The following is a 19,974-nucleotide window of genomic DNA, read 5'->3' as shown; positions in this document are numbered from 1 at the left end:
ATGTTAATGTGGGTGAATGTTAGATGTGAATACATCAAGAGAAATGTTTTACTACAACCCTAAGGCAAGGTTGAGTCTTGAATTTCAGTTTTTAACTTACTATCTGTGGTGGAGATCATAGCCTTTCCTTGATGGTATCCTTACTAAAATTGAGGTTAGCACTTGGGAAATAAATTAAATGATTTGGTGGTTTAGAGTCAATATTTCAAGGTTTATTGGGCTGGATTATTACAGATTTGAGACTCCGACATTCTATGTTCATGCATGAAATTGCTAGAATGAAATTTTTAAGTTATGATAATGAGTTGAATGGGAATTGGGGCCTAAATTCGGAGGTCATAGAAGCACAACTTCCAGAAGATTAAAATTGAAAAGTTGTAATGATTTCTTTGATTTATCTACCTGCCAAATTTCATATTTATTGGATATATATATTCTATATGATATGATCAATTATAGTTGACATGTCTTGGAGGTATTATTGTGTAGACATGCAGATTTAAAGGCCAATTTCTGGATTCAATAAGTAAAATTAGGCAAAGTGCTCAGTATAGAAAATATTCCTTATTACCATGACCTTCAATCTGCAAAAATTTCATGTTTATTGGATTTGTAGATTATGAGGTATGACCCATTAAAAAGACTTGCACATGATGACATCTATATGCAGCATCTTCAGATTTAACATGATCTTTCTCATTCTTGGAGACTAAATTGGGTCAAGTATTAAACAAGGAAAAGGTTCAAAATTTTCCTGAGTTTATTACTACAAAATATCTTTGTATTTGATGTTTAATTCTGGGAGTTATGCATTCTGAAATGAGACATGTTAGAAGTATTGATAAGCAGAGCTTGTGAGATATAAATGTACAAAGTGATTAGTCTTTAGTAATGATTTGGGAAATTATTTATTTAATTTTGTAAGAAATTTCTGTATTTTCAGTTATTTTCCTAAAGTGGGTTTCTGAAATTGTGTATTTCTGTTTGTTTGAATATTTGGAAAATTCGTGAATATTCTGCATTTCGACTTTGAGTTTTTGTTTGAATGCTTTGGTCTCCAAATGAGCGAGATGCAACCCCATCGCTGGGGGGGTTAAACCCCCGACCTTGTCGACAAGTAATTTTGGGAAAAGCGAGCTGCGAGCTTGCACCGTGTCCGTTCGGTGAAATAATCAACGACCATACAGTATTCGAGTCTCGGGTCACCGAGGATAAATAAATGATTTACGTTATTTTGGCTCGAGTCGCATCACTGAGGATAAACAAATGACCTTTAGCATCGATGATGAATTTGGAGACACACACACTTGAATCAGTTACTTTTTTGGCTTTGCTCCTTTTGATTTTGATTTTATGCAAAAACACAAATATTTGTCCTGCCTTGAAATTTCTGTATTTTTGATATAGTATTTCTGGGTTTTGAATTTCGGTAAATCATATTTGGAGATATCCTTTCATTAGAATATTTCACTTTGTATTTTGTTTTGTTTAAATTATGTTTTGAAGACCTATGCTCATTTCTGGCGAATTATTATTTGCAGTTCCGAAATCTGGTTTTCTTTTGATTTCAGTTATCTTGAATAGCATTATTACTTGAGAACTATATCTCTGATAAATTATTTATTTTGTACTTGTCTAATCTCTGTTTAAACTTTGAATTATTCTTAATATCAGATATCGAGTTTCATAAACCATGTTGTTTTAAACAATTTCTGGATTACTTACTGGGCTAGTGAGCTCATGGATTTTCTTTAAATGCTTTTCAGATCATGAGTGATAGACCGGCGTGGATCTTGAGAGATTGTTTGTAGATGTTGTCTTATCCTGTTGTAAATTTTAAGTATTGTTATTGTGTATCCCTGTATTTTGTACTTTGGACTTCTATATCCAAGTATTGTGTACTTTGTAGAGTTTGTAATCTTGTAACTCAGTTGGGTTATTATAGTTTTGCCTGTCCTTAACCAGGTTCTGAGGCCTTGCAGGTCTATGTGGTTCACGCCCTGTGGGTCTGCGGCCGTTTGTCCACGCACCGGGTCCGGCGAGCCGGGTTCGGGGCGTGATAGGCATGTTTTCATTGATTTGGTTTTTATATCATTCATGATATATTGAATGACTATTGCATTTCGGTAAAAGAAATACATAAATTAAAATCACGGTGAAGAGTAAAAACTGAAAGTAAATGGTTTATAGTAAACTATTTGTACAGAAATATATAGTTATACACAAATGAATATGTCAGATTGTTTAACAAGTGATATTTCAGTTCTTGCATTTAAGAGCTAATTTGCAATTTATTTGCTTCTTAAAAGTTCTAGCAGACCCACTCTATAGTTCTTAAGGCAAGTTTAATTTTCTCTACTCTAATGATTCTTAACACTCATGATCTATAATATGGAAGCAAATAAGTTTTTTTGTTTGATTTTCATGGAATTTGTTGTGTTTGTATGTAGGGAAGATTTGTTGATAATCTGAATTTTCCATTGCTCTGGATTAAATTATCAAGGAACTCGTACCTCTGTTGCTGGATTGACTTGACAGTTTGAATTTTCCATTATTCAACCTCTTTTGTAGGTTTGGAAGCATACCTATAGGTTATTTCTGAAAGACACTGGGAAGGAAACTAATCCAATTTTAAATTTTAGCCCTTTGTTATTTTGACAAGGAGCCAGAGAAGGAAATTAGACCATTTTGAAGGCTATTAAGGGATAAGGACCTTTCAAGCACTTGGACTAGTAGATTCCTGAATATTTAGCTGTGCTAACTGATAATAAAAATAATTTAGAATTCATCAACCTTCATTTCAAGCCTAACTATTTACTTAACCAACGTGTCTTATGCTACCAACCAACTAGAAATATAAACCATACCAATAAATTTTGTAACTATCATTAGAATGTGACAAAGAACTTTAGCATTTTGTTTATCATATCTAAATCATATATAAATTTAACAATAGGTCCTAAGACAATTAATTTATTTTCCTACCCCAAGCATTTAATTATTTAGGATAAGAGTTATTCCCATCAGTCCCATAGTATTGTTGTTGTTAATTACATGATCTTAGAAGTTACTAAATTGTTGCATCCAGTGTTAAATGCTAAGCAATTGTATTCCAGTTTAAACTTTAAATAAGTTCATTATTCCAGGCTCAGTAACACACACAAATCTCGTGGTAAATGATAAGATCGATAGCTCTGAGTATTCAATGGATTTCAAGCTTTTCACACACACACTAACGATCTCATTCATTCAACATACTGAAGATATAAGCTTACAACGTATGAGAGAACATGCCAACATGACAGATCACTAGAGACATACTAACAAACAAAGGTAATACAGTAAAGATTCAAACAAAACATTTCCAATTACCATCCATACAAACACTTACTTCTTCTCAGTCAATTCACCAAGTCACTCTCCATGCAAAGCAAGATTCTCAAAACACTATTCTGATCATACTCCAACATGCTTGCCATGATCAGAAGATTTATGCATTCCCAGTGCTCCACGAAAATGCTCAACTTCTGATGAGTTAATGCATTAGTAAAGACATCAGCAACATGATCATTAGTCCCACAATGAACTAGATTAATTTGCTCATTCTTCACAAGATCTCGTATGAAACGGTAACGAGTGTCTATGTGTTTCATCCGTCCATGATGAATTGGATTCCTAGCAATTGAAATGGCTGACTTATTATCACAATAGATCACAGATGAACTAAATTGCTTCTCACTTAGATCCTCTAAGAGTCTTCATAGCCATACAACTTCATAGGCAGCAGTAGTGAGGGTAATATACTCAGCTTCAATGCTGGTATGTGCAGTAATTGCTTGTTTCCTTGAGCTTCAAGCAATAGTAGCTGAACATAGTGAAAAACACCAGCCGGTTGTGCTTCTCTTGTCATCTGGAGACCCTCCCCAATCATTGTCTGAGTTCCTAAGCAGTCTGAAGTCTTCATTTGCAGTGTAGAGAAAACCATAATTCAATGTGCCACTAATGTACCTCAATACTCTCTTCAATGCTCCAAAGTGATGAGCTGTTGGGGAACTCATGAATTGAGAGATAACTGATACAGTATACATAAAGTCTAGTTATGTATGAGTTAAGTACAACAGCCCACCAACAATACTTCTGCATCTTGTAGAACAAGCACTTCCTGAATTATCCTGAGAATGAAGTTGTTCATTGGAATTCATTGGGATTCCTATAGGTTTACAATTCTTCATTCCAGATTTGTTTAGCAAGTCCACTGTGTACTTGTGTTGAGAGACGAATAGAGAATCACTCAATTGATTAACCTTCAACTCGAGAATGTATTTTAATTGACCCAAATCTAACATTTCAAATGTTTTCATCATCTCTTCTTTGAACTCTCTCAACATCTCCTCAGATGAGTCCATATAAACAATATCATCAACATACAGGCATAGTAGCAATATCCCGGTGTCTCTTTGCTTCTTTCTATAAATTGTAGGTTTATTTGCACTGTGTTTAAACCCCATTTGAATGAATTGTGCATCAATGCGACATACCAAGCTCTGGGAGCTTGGCAAAGTCCATATAGAGCTTTCTGAAGCTTGTATACATGGGTTTCTTTTCCGTGATGATGAAGCCTTCCAGTTGTTCAACAAACACCTCTTCCTTTAATTCTCCATTCAAAAAGGTGGTTTTGATGTCTAGTTGATATAATCTCCATCTTCTCTGAGTTTCTATAGCCAAGAAGAGACGTATGGTCTCCATTCAAGCAACGGGAGAGAAGATCTCATCAAAGACTACACCTTCTTGTTGAGCATATCCTTTTGCAACCACACATGATTTCCTCCTCAACAGAGAACCATTTGGTTTGAACTTCAACTTAAACACCCACTTCAAACTGATTGCTCTCTTCCCTTCTAGTAAAGTAGTGAGCTTCCAGGTTTGATTTTTATGAAAAGCCTTCATCTCCTCATTTATAGCTACAATCTATTTAGATTTTGTCTTTGCGCCTTCAAAGGTTATGGGATCTGTAGCTGTTAAAGCAATGGAGCAAGAGGAGTATATTTTATTAAGATTTTGGTACCTCGTCGAAGCTTCGTCATCAATGATTATTTTAGTTGAGATTTTGGGAGATGAAATGATTAGAGGGGGATGGATCTCTGGTCGTTCATTTGCTGAATCTAACGGTGAGAATTTATTTGTTAGTTCATTATCTTTGTCAGCAACTAGCATAAAGATTGATGTCACTAAGTTGGATGTTTTCCATTAATCAAAAAAATTATCTTCAAAACAGCGTATATTCCTACTGATGTGTATGCGCTTCATATCCATATATATCACCCGATAATCTCTTGAGTGATTGTAGTAGTCAATCAAAACACAAAGCTTTGATTTGGCATCGAATTTCATTCGTTGCTGCTAGTTAACGAGCCTATAAGAGAGACACCCGAAATTTTTGAAGAAATTCACACTAGGCTTTGATCTAGTCAACACTTATTTGGCTTCTGAACTTCAAACACATGAGTCAACGAGCGATTGAGAATGAACACAGCAGTCACCATGGCTTCTCCCCAAAACTCCGATGGTATCCTGGCCTCTTATAGCATGGTGTGAACCATCTCAGTAACTGTTCTTTTTTCCTCTCCGCCATCCCGTTCTGCTGAGGTGACAAAGAAAGAAATAAAGGTTACTGCCAATGGTCAGAGTCTTCATAGGTCCCACTAGATCAGCATGGATTAATTACAGTGGGGCTTTTGCATGTGCTAACTTCCCTTTGGGAACTCTTTGAAAGCTTGCTTTCCAAGTGAGCAAGCTTCACGAGAAGTTACATTAGCGATGGATGGTAACCCAAGCACTCGTTGTTCTTTATGCATGCTCTTCAATATTTTAGAGTTTATATGTCCGTATCTCTTGTGCTAGAGATTTGAAACAAACTCTTCTTCTTGAGCTATGTGTGCATAGATTACATCCTCAGCAATCAGTGGCAAGAGTCTGTGCTTTGTTATGACAACTTGTGCTATCTTAGTTTTTGTTATGCCTTCCTTGATGATGCAATCTCCTCCTGCGAATTCTACATCAAAACTGAAGTTCATTAGTTATCACACACTTAGCAAATTGTGTGCTAAGTTGGGGACAAACTGAACATTTGTTAGGATAGTTGTCTTCCCAAATCTTGAACCCAAAGGTATTGAGCCAATTCCTTCTACTTGGAGAGCTTTTCCATCTCCAAGTCTTATACTTTGATTTGATGTAGGTTCTAAAGACTAAAACATGGATCATTCTCCGGACATGTAATTTGAACACCGACTGTCAATAAGCCGTGTCCCTCATTCTTTCTTCATTGCACCATCTTTTGCCATAAAAACAACCCCTTCATCTTTAACATCTTTCAATTCTTCTATCACATTGGCTTCCTTATTTCAAAACCAACACTGAATTTTATCATGGTTAAACTTCTTACAAATAAAGCATTGAACTCCTTTGTACTATCTTCTACCTTCATTCGATCGACCACCTTCATTTGATCAGCCATCTTCAGCACTTTTTCCACAGCCTCTTCCTCTTCCTCTGAAGTTGTTACGGCCGCAGCCTCTGTCTCGTCGGTGAGAATGATCAAAAGGTGTGCTTTTGACAAGAAGAACTTTCTCTTCTTCAGGTTCTTTAATGAGATAAAGTTGGAAGAACAACAATGCAAACCATCCTCTCAAATTCTAACAACAACAAGTAAAAAGAAGAACAATGATCAAGCTCTTTCTTATGCTCACATCCTAATCCTAGTTCCATCCATCCATCCAAACAACAAAGAAGAGAGTGTGAGAGCTTACCTCTAGATTCAAAGGAGAGAATATGATGGATCTTGAAGCTTCAATCCACCAAGAAGAGGAAGGTCATCCAAGAGCTTCCTTGTTCTCCAAGAGAGCTAAGAGAATGAGAGGAAAAGAGAGAAGAGAGGCATAAAAAGGGTTTATTACCAGAGAAAAAGACACAAATGCCTAGGCCACATGCTTCTAGACTAACAAAAATGCCCCCAAATGCACGTGTGCGGCCTAGTGTGTGGCCAGAACAGGAAGCCACACACACACCAGGCCGTGCTGCATAGCGTGGTGTGTAGCCTGCACAGCCTCTAGGCCGTGCTATGTGGCCTATTCACAGCTTGCATAGCCCTCCTAGAGCCTAACTACATGCTCAAAACTGCTCGATACGCCGAGAATGATACAAAAAAGGCTCTAACATGATCAAAACCACTCGGTAAACATTACTACGGCAAAAACAAGAAGAACTCCATGAACTTGATCAAAATTTCGAGTTAACACACAAGAAAAGACCAAAACACCACACTATCCACGTGCACTTCGGGGCTTAGTACCACCAGCCTCCTCGGCTATTTTCTTTCTGGTCTACATGATGACATACAAAGGGAGTTATATCCATTAAAACCTTAATTTCTACATGAGGCAATGGGGATGGCCAAATTCATGGAAGACAAATGCAATAACTCTACATCCCATTCACTAGTCATTAAAACCTTTTCAACAAACCCCCTCTATCCTCTTAAATGTAGAGCTACAATCAGCTACTCCCACTATCTATTAAGTGCCTAACTCCAGCAAAGATAGTTTCCAGACAATAGAGGGGATTATGTTTTAATTATAACACTAAGTTTTCCCCAGGCATAAGTGTTGTGCTCCCCAATTCCTTTGCCTCATGAAGGAAACATAGGAGGAATGACTAGCTAAAATTGAGTCCTCTCATGTTGATCTGTTGATGATCCCTCTTCATTAAGTTAAGGACAAAGTGGATGGAGAAACCCCTTATATTTTCTTCCATGTGCTGATTAGCCAAGTTTTACCCTTCATCTTGTAGCTCGTTAGAACTATCTAAGGTAGGGATATAGTGGTGTTAATTAATGGAGTATCCATAAACAACTTTATCCAATTACAGTTGGTGAACCACCTCGGACTGCCAATATACTTGTCTTCTAACTTTTGAGTTACGATTGGCAATGGTAAGGCTCTTTCCTACGCAGGTGAATGTTTAGCAATTCCTCTGAAGCTAGGTTAAGCTTCCTTCCCCATGGACTTGGTCTTACTACCTATGTAAGGTTGATCTAGTTTGGGTGTACAGTGGTTAGTAGGATTGGGTTCAAATTTATTTGATTACAAGAAACTTTAGATGGAATTTAATCTGAACAGGATGCATATCAAATTACATTGGCTCACACACCCAAGTTTCAATTCCGTTACACATTCCACCTTGCACAAATAGGAACAAACCCATCAAGTGGCTTATTTTTTACACTTATCAATTAAGTCAATTAATCAAGACCCAACTCCCAAATCAGGGCCCGATGTTCCCTCTTTTTTCATCTTCACTTTTCATCGACTCCTGAATGAATTCAATGAGGTCTCCGCTCCACCAACCAGCTGTCCTTTGTTAATCTCACTTGATCACCACAGTCCATTCTAACTTAGCACATTGCCTATCAATGTTAAACCCTACTAATACCCCTATTTCCAGAAGATGAAAATCAAAAGACTTATTGATGGCATACTCTCTGAGGGGACAATCTTGCCCAGTACTAGGCTACTCTCTTCAATTTTGTTTTTTTTTTTTAAATGAAGCAGCATGGAAGTCCATATTTTCTGAATATGTAAGTCAAACAAAGTTGTCCAAACCACAAGGCAACATTTCTACCTCACATATCACAAACATTACCAAATGTTCATATCATATACTCTAAATCATTTGATAACACAGCAGACAACTCTAAACAAACAACTCATACTGTATACCTACTCTTTGCTCCTCTATCAAGCTTCTTTGCATCGTCATGAAATATGAACCCAATGGTCTCTTTGGAATCCAGTAACTCCTTCCACTGCTTCCCAATGCTTATCTGCGCAGCTTCATTGGATGCATTCTTCGTCCATATAGCTATCCTTTCCTGCTTTCCACGTACATTAACAACTACTCCACATATTTCGTCACCATAGTCGAATTGCTCACCAATCATCCCCAACAACGTATATAGCCAGACTGTGTCAGCTTTTCCTCTAGCACAGCTAATGGTCCATTTTCCTCCATTAGCACAAACTAGATCTTCCCATTTTGGCTCAATTTTATCCTTAAAACAGTAAAAATCTACTCCAACCGTCAGCTTTCTTGGGTGATGGATGTTATTGTATAGGCTCCAGAAATCCTCGACAGTGGAGAAGGTATGGACGGGGCGCATGGAGCTACCCCAGGCGGCCTGCTTAGCCTTAGCGCTGGGATTATTGAACCAGAAGGTCCACGCGTGCTCCAGCGGGTGGGGCTGGAGAGGTTCCGACGCAGGACGCCTCCCCGGCGATGATACCACGGCTTCATCATCGATCTTGCCTTCCTCGACCTCCGATGATGGATCCACCTCCTCTCTTCCTCTCTCCTGCGACGCCAGCTCCGCCCCCATTCTCGTTTCCTCCGCCATGGCACGAGAAAGACGAGATTGCTCGAGAGGCTCTTTTTACTCTCTTCAATTTTGTTGGTGAAGAAGAAAAATGGCAAGTGGTGCTTTTGCGTTGACTACAAAGCCTTAAATGAGATGACCATTAAGGACTATTTCCCCATTCAAATGGTCAAAGAGCTTTTGGATGAGCTTGCAGGAGAATGTATCTTCTCCAAAGAGCTAGCTACCATCAAGTAAGGACTCAACCCTAAAAATTGAAAAGACCACATTTAGGATACGCAAGAGACACTACAAGTTCCTCATCATGTTGTTCTATTCATTGAATATTGGGTTTGAACATCAACAATCTGTCTTCATCCTCCTTCAATCTCACTACTATTTACCAAAGCAATGACACTACAAGAAAAAATAATATTTGCGACACATAAATGTGTCGCAGATTTGCGACACAAATTGCAACCATTTGTGACAAAAAAACAACAAATGTTATAGATTTAATCAAATTGCGTCGCAAAAAAATGACTATCCAAGAATGTCGCCAATTTTGTCGCAAAATTTTTTACACCTAACATGTAATGATTTGCGACACATATTGCGATACATTATTTGCAACGATTTATTGGCGTCACAAACTTTGTCGCAAATATTGGCACTTAACATGCAATTGATTTGCGACACATTATTTGCAACGATTTATTGGCGTCGCAAACTGTGTCACAAAATTTGAATCTGTTGGGTTGAACTTATTATCAATTTTTATATCATTAATTATTTTTTATTATTAATTATTTTTTCCAATGTGATCTTGAGTGCCATGTTCCTTTTAAAAAGGTTAAAAAGAAAGTGTTATGCATGAATTATAACCAAGTCCATAAATACTTGAAAATAAAAAAAAAAAATCACCACACATTTGCATATGCATCCTTTTCAAATTTCAATTATGTAATTTATTTTATTTGTATTTTATTGTATTTTTCGGTTGAGACTCTATATAAAATTTAATTTTTAATAAATTAAAAAGGTTATATTGGATAGATATCATATCATAAATTCCATTTTAATAAGGGTATTTCTCAAAGCTCTATTCAAAATAATAATAATAATAATAATTTAATTTTTTTAATCAAAATAAGGGATCCATTACGGTATATATGGCACATAAGCAAATAGAAATTTATTTTTTAAAAATTATAAAAACTATATTTTGTTATAATTAGGTTCATGTAAAAAAATTATTAAAAAAATAAAAAAGCTTTTGAATTATTATTTTGTAAAATCTCAATCAAAAATAATATTAAAAAAAAATGTTGTTAAAGAAATGATATCAAACCAAAAAATTTATAGCCTAGTGATACTTAACCTTATTGTGGAAAACGATGATGAGTTCAAGACTCATTTGAAAAAATAATAATAAAGATCATAGATTGTGGGTGCACGAGATAATTAATTCCCAGCTCAGGTATATATAGTGTTTGTTGTTTTTATAAAAAAAAATTGTCAAAATCTTATTTTGTATTTTTTTAAATAATTGTATTTTATTTTTTTATCGATCAACTATTCTTGATATGAACACGGCGACAAGGTAATTTTTAAAAATTAAGGACACGGGTACAGAGAGACACAACAATATATATATATATATATATAATGTAAAATATTCATTATAAATATAAATAATTATATTTATTGTTTAAATATAAATAACTTTTATAGTAACTCTCTTGTAATTATGCTATAGAAAAAGTCTTTAACAATAGTAAGTAATTAAGTACACTTATATCAAAAAAAACACTTCATATTCAACATAAAAATAAATAATAATAAAATATAATATAAAATATATTTATAATACTATTAAATTTGCTATTTAAATTTGATATTTTACTTTATAATATCTTATAATAAATATTTATAAAGAGTAAATTGCAAAAGAGTCTCAACAAAATTTAAAAAAATAATAATAATAAATCAACGGTCAGGATTGATGTTTGTGGTGAAACCCTAGATCCTAAAAGGCTTGGAACCTTGTCAGCCACCGCGCCTCTACTCTCCGACCCTTGTCACCTCCGCGCGCAGATCCTATCCTCCACCTCTCCAACCCTCCTAACCTCCGCGCGCAGAGCTTCTCCTCCACCTCTCCAGCCCTCCTAACCTCCGCGCGCAGAGCTTCTCCTCCACCTCTCCAGCCCTCGTCACCTCCGCGCGCAGTGTCTCTCCTCCACCTCTCCAGCCCTTGTCACCTCCGCGCGCAGCGCCTTTTCTCCACCTCTCCAACCCTCATCACCTCCACGCGTAGAGCCTCATAAAGCCCCTCCCTCGAACCCCGCAGCTGCTGCCTCTGTCATCATGCGCAGCACCCCTTTTCTCTTCACCACTCCACCTCTCATCACCTCAATTTCATCCTCTTACAAGCCTCATGCCGATGAAAATCTCTACCCAAACCTCTGCAACCTAAGGTCAGACAAAGCTTTGCCACCAAAAATCTAGTTCGGCCGTGTCCAGGGATGTCGAGAGGTGTCCAATCGTATGAGAGGGTGTCAGATACAGTGTCCCACCGTGTCGATGGCGTATCCGTGTTGGACACCGGCACTACACTGGTACGTCGGTGGTTTTGTCGTGTCCGTGCTTCACAGGTTATTTAATGAAATTTTCACTAGAAATTAGATTTGATTCTTAGCTTTCTAATGGCGGTGATCTCATGTAATTTGGTCTAGTAGTCTGGGAGAATTTTGATGTTTAATTTGCATTGGTTGGGACTGTGGTTGCAAGTGAGCTTCATGGAGTTTTGGAGTTCTAACTCAAAGTTTAAGTAATATCTTTGAGTTTTTATGATTTGAAGTTGTAGAAGACAAGTAGAGGAATCAAAAGAACTTTGAATCATGAAAATTGGTGCAGAAATGGATGGGTAAAACTTCATTTGAATGACATGGAAGTGACACAGATGAACCTTTCTTGAAGAACAGTGTACTCAAACATTTGGTGGCAAAGAAATTAAACTCTTTTGTTTATTTCTTTTATAAATCTAAATTTCATTTGAATAATGAACTACTTGAGTTGTAGATTGGTAGTTTTATGGCAAATAGCATTTTTTCTTGTAGTTTATTACACATAACTCTAGTTCAAAAACACTGCATTACATTAAGTGATACTTGTTTGACAATCAAAATTCTTGAATTAGTGCATTACAGGATTGAGCAAGGATCGGCATTCAATTCACATACGTAGTGGTGGACTCTTTCATAGACAAAGACCTGAGCAGGCGGGCAACCAGTGTACAACTTCGCTGTATTGTCAACCTTTATTTTCTCAGGTACTACTGCGCAGGTGGGCAACTACTGTACCACTTTGTCGGATTCTCAACCTGAGAAACAACCTTCAATTTGTCAGGTACTACTGCCACTTTTTCAGGCTTTGCCATCTCTACCGTCTTTTCTCTGGGCTTCTTCACTTCATTGACATTGACTAACACTGCACGTCCGACTTTTTTCCCTAATTTGCTCGTCAACCTTATCGAATCAACACAATCTCCAGTCACCACCAATTGATCATTGTCCTTCCCTTCGACACTAACAGACTTGACACCTAGGAATTTTTTTCACCAAATTTGCATGTAAACAAAATGAATGAACTTATGATCAGAAATAAGAACATGAATCAATGCCTTCAGTGGCTGCCACTATTTTCATTGCTTTGATTTTGCATTTCTCACAATTCATATGCACCTTGATCACTATCTTTTGCTGCAACTCAATTCATGTTTATCAATTCTAAACAAAGATAAATAAAAAAACTTGATTAATTAAAAACATATATATCTATATATACGTATATATTATTATTATACCTTCATGTTTGATGCTTGAGATGGATGAAAGTAAGATCAAAGTTGTGGAGAAAGGTGGTTTATATATGAATGGGGTGAAGGTTGTTGCTCCAAGCTATCTAATTTAAACCACTCTAAAGACTTAATAACCATGTATGTGGAAATGCATGGCTATGATTAGTGAGTCAACGTGGCATGATAGAAAGAAAGGAAATATTCACCGGGCCCTGTTTCTTTTAAAATCTAAGTAGAAATATCCATATATGCTAGCAGTCTAAGTGATTCCCACCTACGTATTCCTTAGCAGCCTTTCAAATGGAAATCTAGGAAGTTTATTGTGATTCCCACCTATGTGTTGCAAATATAATCGGTTCCGGCCACTGTTTATGAATTTATGCAATGTATCTTTGAATATTGTGGCATTATGGAACATTTTGCATTCCCAATTGATTATCCATTAGTGATTCCCCTTTCCAATTGGTTAGTAGAGTTTGGATGAAGCTCACAGCAGCCCTGGGTTGTATTTGAGTGTGTCTATCTTGTTTCATACCAACATTTTTTGGCCTAATTCTGCTTTACTTTGTAATTCGTCAGGGACTGTCAGAAGATTTTTGGAGAAACAGAAAGATAAGGTCACTGATATTGTTTTCTGTACATCTACTTCATCTGATACAGAGATCTATAAACGCTATTGTTTTAAAGCCTTAAATTCTTAATTAAAATGTCACATGGGGAGAGATCTGATTAAAGGGAGGGTGCGTTCTGTATGCTGTTGATTGTTTGCCATGTTGCTCAAATAACATATGAGTTAAAGGAAGGGAGCATTCTCTATGTTGTGGATTGTTTGTTCCCACTCAAGTATATAAGACTATACCACCAATGCCATCTGAATCCAAGACTTGAAAGATATATATATATATATATTCAGCAGACATAGACATACATGAAAATTTGACGTTCATTTCAAGCATCACATATACAACGTACGTAGCACAATGTAACGTAGAATTAATGCAATTAATGCATATGTAATGAGCGTGCCATGAGGTACATGGGTAAGAAAACTCCTTGATTTTGTCATGCATTTATTCTAGAGAAAATTCATATATATATATATATATATATATATGTATATATATACATGAATTAGTGCACCTTCTTCCAATTTAAAAATAAATGAATATATAAATAAATAATACATCTTATTAAAACTTCCACAAGTTTATTATAATTATTTATTTCTCTTATGAAAAATAAGTTGATGTTATAATGCTCTGCATAATTAATTATTAAGCACAAGAAAGGGCATGATCGATAGATCATATATAGCTTCAAGCAACTATAAAAGGGGGAGACCCATATTTTGACAAATGACTGGAGAAGTAATTAATAGTGATATTCTTGTTGAAAAACTACACTTTATTAATTAATATCTTTGTTTAATTTACTAATTATTATTTGAAAAACCAAATATAGAGACTCATCCATAATATTATTTTCATTTTTAAGATATTAATTTGATCAAATTAGTCTGGCCTCCATCTTTACCAGATTAATGATCATGATTATTTTATTTGATGCCGCTCTCTATTATAAGACGGAAAGAGCGCTACCTGATGATTTATTTATTCATTTATTTTATATAAGTTGAATGAGGAACTGATTAGCTTTATTGAATTCATGAACCAAGAACGTTATTTTATTTAATAATCAGTTTGAATGCTAACCTTGTCTTCCTATGGATCAAAAGATTTGTAATTAGTTTATATATATATATTACATTGTCCATACTTGCTTGGAACTATACATGAAGTAATTGTACTCAGAGATTGCACTGAAAGTTAAGATGGAGGAAATTAAGTACTAATTAATATCATGCATGTATTATAATTCCTTCACACATTAATTATTTAATTAGTTAGTCATCTTAATTATAAGAAATGCATCTGCATATATATATATATATATATATACTAGCTAGCAACATTTAAAGATTAATTGGAAACATACAAGAAACCTTCTAAACAAGCATACATATATAATTGAACTATTCTCCACATCAAAATAAAACAAAATTTTCAGCTTAATTCTTTCCTGCACCTACTTCAGTGACAAACTAAGTTTCCTCCTTCACAGTAGTTGTCACTTTTACCACAACTCGAAAGATATGCACATGCATTACAACCTCACTTTGTGAAGCAATCAGTTCAAAAACACATGCATCCCCTTCTTCTAACTTGTTGTCTAAAACAAACAACCGCCATTGTTGTGATTCAAACCCCCAACTTCCTCCATTCCAAACAAATCTCACATGCCATTCTTTGTTTCTCTTGGGACACGAAGAAGCACTATTTGCTTTCTAGGTTTGATGTACTGAGATGCAAAATGAGCTGGTACAGTCTGTGCACTCAAAGCGAAGAACAAGGATTGTTAATTTGTGCATATAACTTAATAGTCTCTAGATACATACAAATTGTTAAAGAACAACATTAATTGCAATGCCTATGGTGGTTATCTAAGTGAAAATTTATTTACTATTTCAGGAAAAAATCTTTTCAATTGGATGCATACTTGGATCTGGCTTTCATGTCACTGATTAAGGACCCTAATCAATAGCGCAAAGAGCAATGGGAGAAGGCTGCTCAAGCAAAATGTGGTTTTAATTGTGCTAAGCTGCTAGGATTTGGGGATCTTGGTGGTCCTCCGCTTTCCGCTGCTGAGGAGTATTCACTTCATTCCCGATATCTCGCCAAAGCGAATTCTCTAAATCTTTCCGAGATTGCGGAAATGAAAATTGTGTAAGTGGCTTGTTTTTGTGTTAACATCATGAATTAATTAAGGTTATTACTGTGATATTTTGGGTTAAACTGATATGTGCCATGCATGCTATCTTCAAACTGTCAATTTTAGTTATCGGGGTGGTGTAGATAGTGAAGGTCGTCCGGTGATGGCTATTGATGGAGCTCATTTTCTTCTTCGCTGTATGGATTTGGAGCGCTTCATTCTTTATGTGGTGAAGGTACGTGTGATCTAGTCGATTATGTTGTGTTCTTAATTGGACAGTTCCCTGTGTGATAAGGGTTATCTTGTAGTAATCAGCCCACCATGCCGCTATTGAATTACACAGTATATATTTGTTCTCCTTTGGCCATGTAATACATAGTTGATCAATTTTCCTCATACAATGCAAATGCTCACATGAAGTATAATTATTGTCTGCCATTATTGTCCTGAGTTCGAGCATTATGGAGCCAGATTAGTGGCATGACACTGTTGACAGTGTTTGAGAGGAAGTCACAAAAGATTCAAAGGAATGTTCATTGTGATGAATGCATAGGAACTAGCATATTATTTGTATTTTTGTTGGGTATCTATATTCTGATGATGATCTTAGGCGCTTTGTAATGCCACAACTATGTTTATCTTGGAGTGCTTCTCAACTTGTTATTTGCGTCATCACACCTTTATGGCTCTGACAGATCCTAATTCTCATTTGTAGAAATTTGAACCCTTGATTCAAAAGCCTTACACAATTGTCTATCTTCACTCTGCTGCATCTTTGCAAGTGTAAGTATTTCTAGTCAACTTATGGCAAAAACCAAAATTAGAGTGTCAAGTGGGCTTTCACTCTGTATACATATCTTTTTTTATGTGTGCTATCATGTTCCCACCTTGATTCAAGTTTGTTTGTGTATAGTTGATACTTTATAACTTATATGATGAGTTGTACAGACAACCAAATCTTGGATGGATGAAGCGGTTAGAACAGATACTTGGTCGTAAACACCAGCGTAATCTGCATGTATGTATCCAATATTTATCCAACTGAATATCGTTCTACAAGTTTATATTTGTGACTGTACTTCAGTTTTAACCATTCAAATGTTGTTCATAGGCAATATATGTTCTACATCCCACTTTGGGTCTCAAGGCGGCAATATTTGCTTTGTAGCTATTGGTAGATGGAGAGGTACTCCTTTTTCTATTATCATCTGAATTTGCCTGAACTTGCGTGATGACTCTTGTGAATAAAAAACTTTCCCACATGTTTTTATCTTCATTAGGTGTGGCGGAAGGTCGTATACGTTGATCATTTATTACAGCTCTTTAGATATGTACCACGTGAGCAGTTGACGATCCCATATTTTGTCTTTCAGTAAGTATAAGCTATTAAGTTTCGTGTTCTTCTGTGAGAATTCATTTGTTTATCATAACATATAAATAATGATTAACTTTATATTATGTAGGAGAAATTTGTCAAAGCTTGCTAAGATTTATTGGCAAGAGAAGGGCAAGGGGTACAAATTGATGATGATAAACTATGGTGGGACATATTCGGGGTTGCAAAAAATTGATGTTATGGCATGAGAAACCTTGTTGAGGAGATGGTTTCTGATTATTCTCATTCGCAATTGAAGCAGTTTTCTTTGAGAATTCAACAATCTATTGTTACATTAGATACTTCGACTATTACATTTTGTATTTGTTTGTTGTATTAGATGTTTGAAGTATTATATTTTATAATGCATTGTTATTTTAGATATTTATTGATCGGATTGTTTATTTTGAAAAATATTATAAAAGTTATTGTTCAGGATTGTAAATTAGGTTTTAAAACAGGTTTGTGAAAATAATTAAAAAATTATTATAAATAATCATGGTTATGAATAATTAATTTGCGACAATAAAATTGTGTCGCATAATATCTCACCGAGATGTGACACAATTTGCAATAATCGAAATGTGTCTCAAATTTTGTTGCAAAACATCACACATTTGCAACAATTTGCGACACAGTTTTGCGACAAACAAAATGAGACAATTTGTTGCAAAAAGACTCAATATTTGCAGCACAATTTGCGACGAGTAAAGTTTTGCGACAATCAAAATAAGTCGCAAAGAATGTTGGAAAAAGTTTCAAATAGTTGCAACATTTATTGCGACACAAATTGTGTCGCAATAAATTGTCACATATCTTTACAAATTGAATGGCAAATATTGATTCAAAAGATCCATGAATTGCGATAAAATTTGCAATGTTTTCATTTTGTGTCGCAAATTCCGCGACACAGTCTTCAAAAGTGTCGCAAATATTTGCGACATCTGAAATGCGACACGTTTTATTGTGTCGAAGATTTTGTTGCAAATTGCAATCTGCGACACAATTTTAATGTTGTGTCGCAAAAATGTGTCGTAAATTGCGTTTTTTGTTGTAGTGTGAGGTATGAATTTGGCTACTATGAGATTATATATCCTTGGCATTGGATTTCTTGCCAATGTGTTTTTGTTGATCCACAAAAGATTGCTGCGATTTGTAAATGAAAGCTCTTGGAGACTCTTCAAAGCTTGCAGGGCTTCCTAGGAATTACAGGATAATATAGGTTATTTGTTAGCAAGTTCACACCAATGGTTGTGCCTCTCACCAAGCTATTGCACAAGAGCGCATTCGCCTAGACACTAGTAGCATGACATTGATCTTTCAAAGACTAAAGATGCCTTGACTCACACTCTTGTGCTCTACCTTCCTATCTTTGGTCTTCCATTTGAGATTCAAATGGATGCTTCAAGGAAGGGAATGGAAATCGTTTTGACCCATTATCGAAGGTCGATATCATACTTGAGTAAGCAACTAGCACCCTGATTATAGAAGGCATCAGTATATGCAAAAGAAATGTATGGCATTATAGAGATAGTGCGTAAGTGGTAAAATTACCTGCTTGGAAGATGATTCACCATCCAAATGTGTTATCAAAGTCTTTGAGCTTTACTGACTTAGACTATCCCTGCCTTGTAGCAATAGAGATGGCTTACCAAGCTTCTACGTTATGATTATGACATTACTAATTACAAACCAAGTGTATAAAATGAGATGGTCAACACACTCTCAAGGTTGCCAGCACTTCATTTCAAGTGCGCCTCATTTCTTCACAGAAGATAGCTGTAATATGGTTAGCATTACACTAGCTGTAAAATGATGCATGATGTTGTAGTTCAGTTAATCTAGGATTTGAAAGAGAGCTCTACTGAACACTTGGATTATTCAATTAAAGATGAAACCATTTTTTATAAGAACTGGGCCTTCATTATTTCCCATAAATAGCATTGCAACTGCCTATCCTCACGGAATTCCATAACTTCCTTGCCAGAGCACATGATGAAACACACATAACGCCAACACGAATCGCCAATACTTTTTTTGGCCAAATCTTCATAATGATGGTCTGAGAGTTTGCTAAATGGTGTATTGTCTGCCAACCCACGAAGCCCTTCAATAGAGTATTGCAAGGATTTTTGTACCCCCTGCCATTTCTGGGAAAAGTCTAGGAATCAATCACCATGGATTTCATAACTCATCTTCCACCTTCTTCTAAGAAGACCATTCTCTTTGTAGTCATCGATTGATTATCCAAGCAAGCACACTTATTTGTACTCATAGCCTAGTTCATAGCCATTCGAGTCGCCAAAGTTTCATTCCTAACGTCATTTGGCTCCCTGCATGCCAATCAACATCATCTCTGATTTTCTCTCTCTTCATCAATGTCTCTTGGTGGGAACTATTCAAGCACTAGGAAGCAGCAATAGCGACGAGTAATGCATACCATTTTTAGACTAATGGTTAATCCGAAGTACTCAACTACTACCTAGAAGATTACTTTCGATGCTTCACCACTGATCACCCCTAATATTGGTTCTAGAATCTATCTTAGGCCAAATGGCACTAAAA

General features: G+C 35.9%; 1 protein-coding gene and 1 pseudogene across 1 annotated transcript; one reads left to right on the top strand and one right to left on the bottom strand.

Annotated features, from left to right (window-relative positions):
• Positions 1-8,610: 8,610 nt before the first annotated feature.
• Positions 8,611-9,475, bottom strand: LOC120282403 (eukaryotic translation initiation factor 4E-1-like). The gene has a single exon (XM_039289207.1). The coding sequence runs from the start codon at positions 9,446-9,448 to the stop codon at positions 8,762-8,764; it is 687 nt and encodes a 228-aa protein (XP_039145141.1). The 5' UTR covers positions 9,449-9,475; the 3' UTR covers positions 8,611-8,761.
• Positions 9,476-11,931: 2,456 nt separating this feature from the next.
• LOC120282723 lies at positions 11,932-17,784 on the top strand (annotated as a pseudogene).
• The last annotated feature ends 2,190 nt before the right edge of the window (positions 17,785-19,974 follow it).

This window comes from Dioscorea cayenensis, chromosome 18 (genome assembly GCF_009730915.1).
Source record: "Dioscorea cayenensis subsp. rotundata cultivar TDr96_F1 chromosome 18, TDr96_F1_v2_PseudoChromosome.rev07_lg8_w22 25.fasta, whole genome shotgun sequence".
Lineage (NCBI taxonomy): Eukaryota > Viridiplantae > Streptophyta > Magnoliopsida > Dioscoreales > Dioscoreaceae > Dioscorea > Dioscorea cayenensis.
Note: the sequence above shows the minus strand (reverse complement) of the source record. Positions and strands in the feature narration are given on the sequence as shown.

Bases quoted from the DNA above. Each gene is read 5' to 3' on its own strand.
- LOC120282403 (XM_039289207.1), bottom strand. From the start codon at position 9,448: ATGGCGGAGGAAACGAGAATGGGGGCGGAGCTGGCGTCGCAGGAGAGA.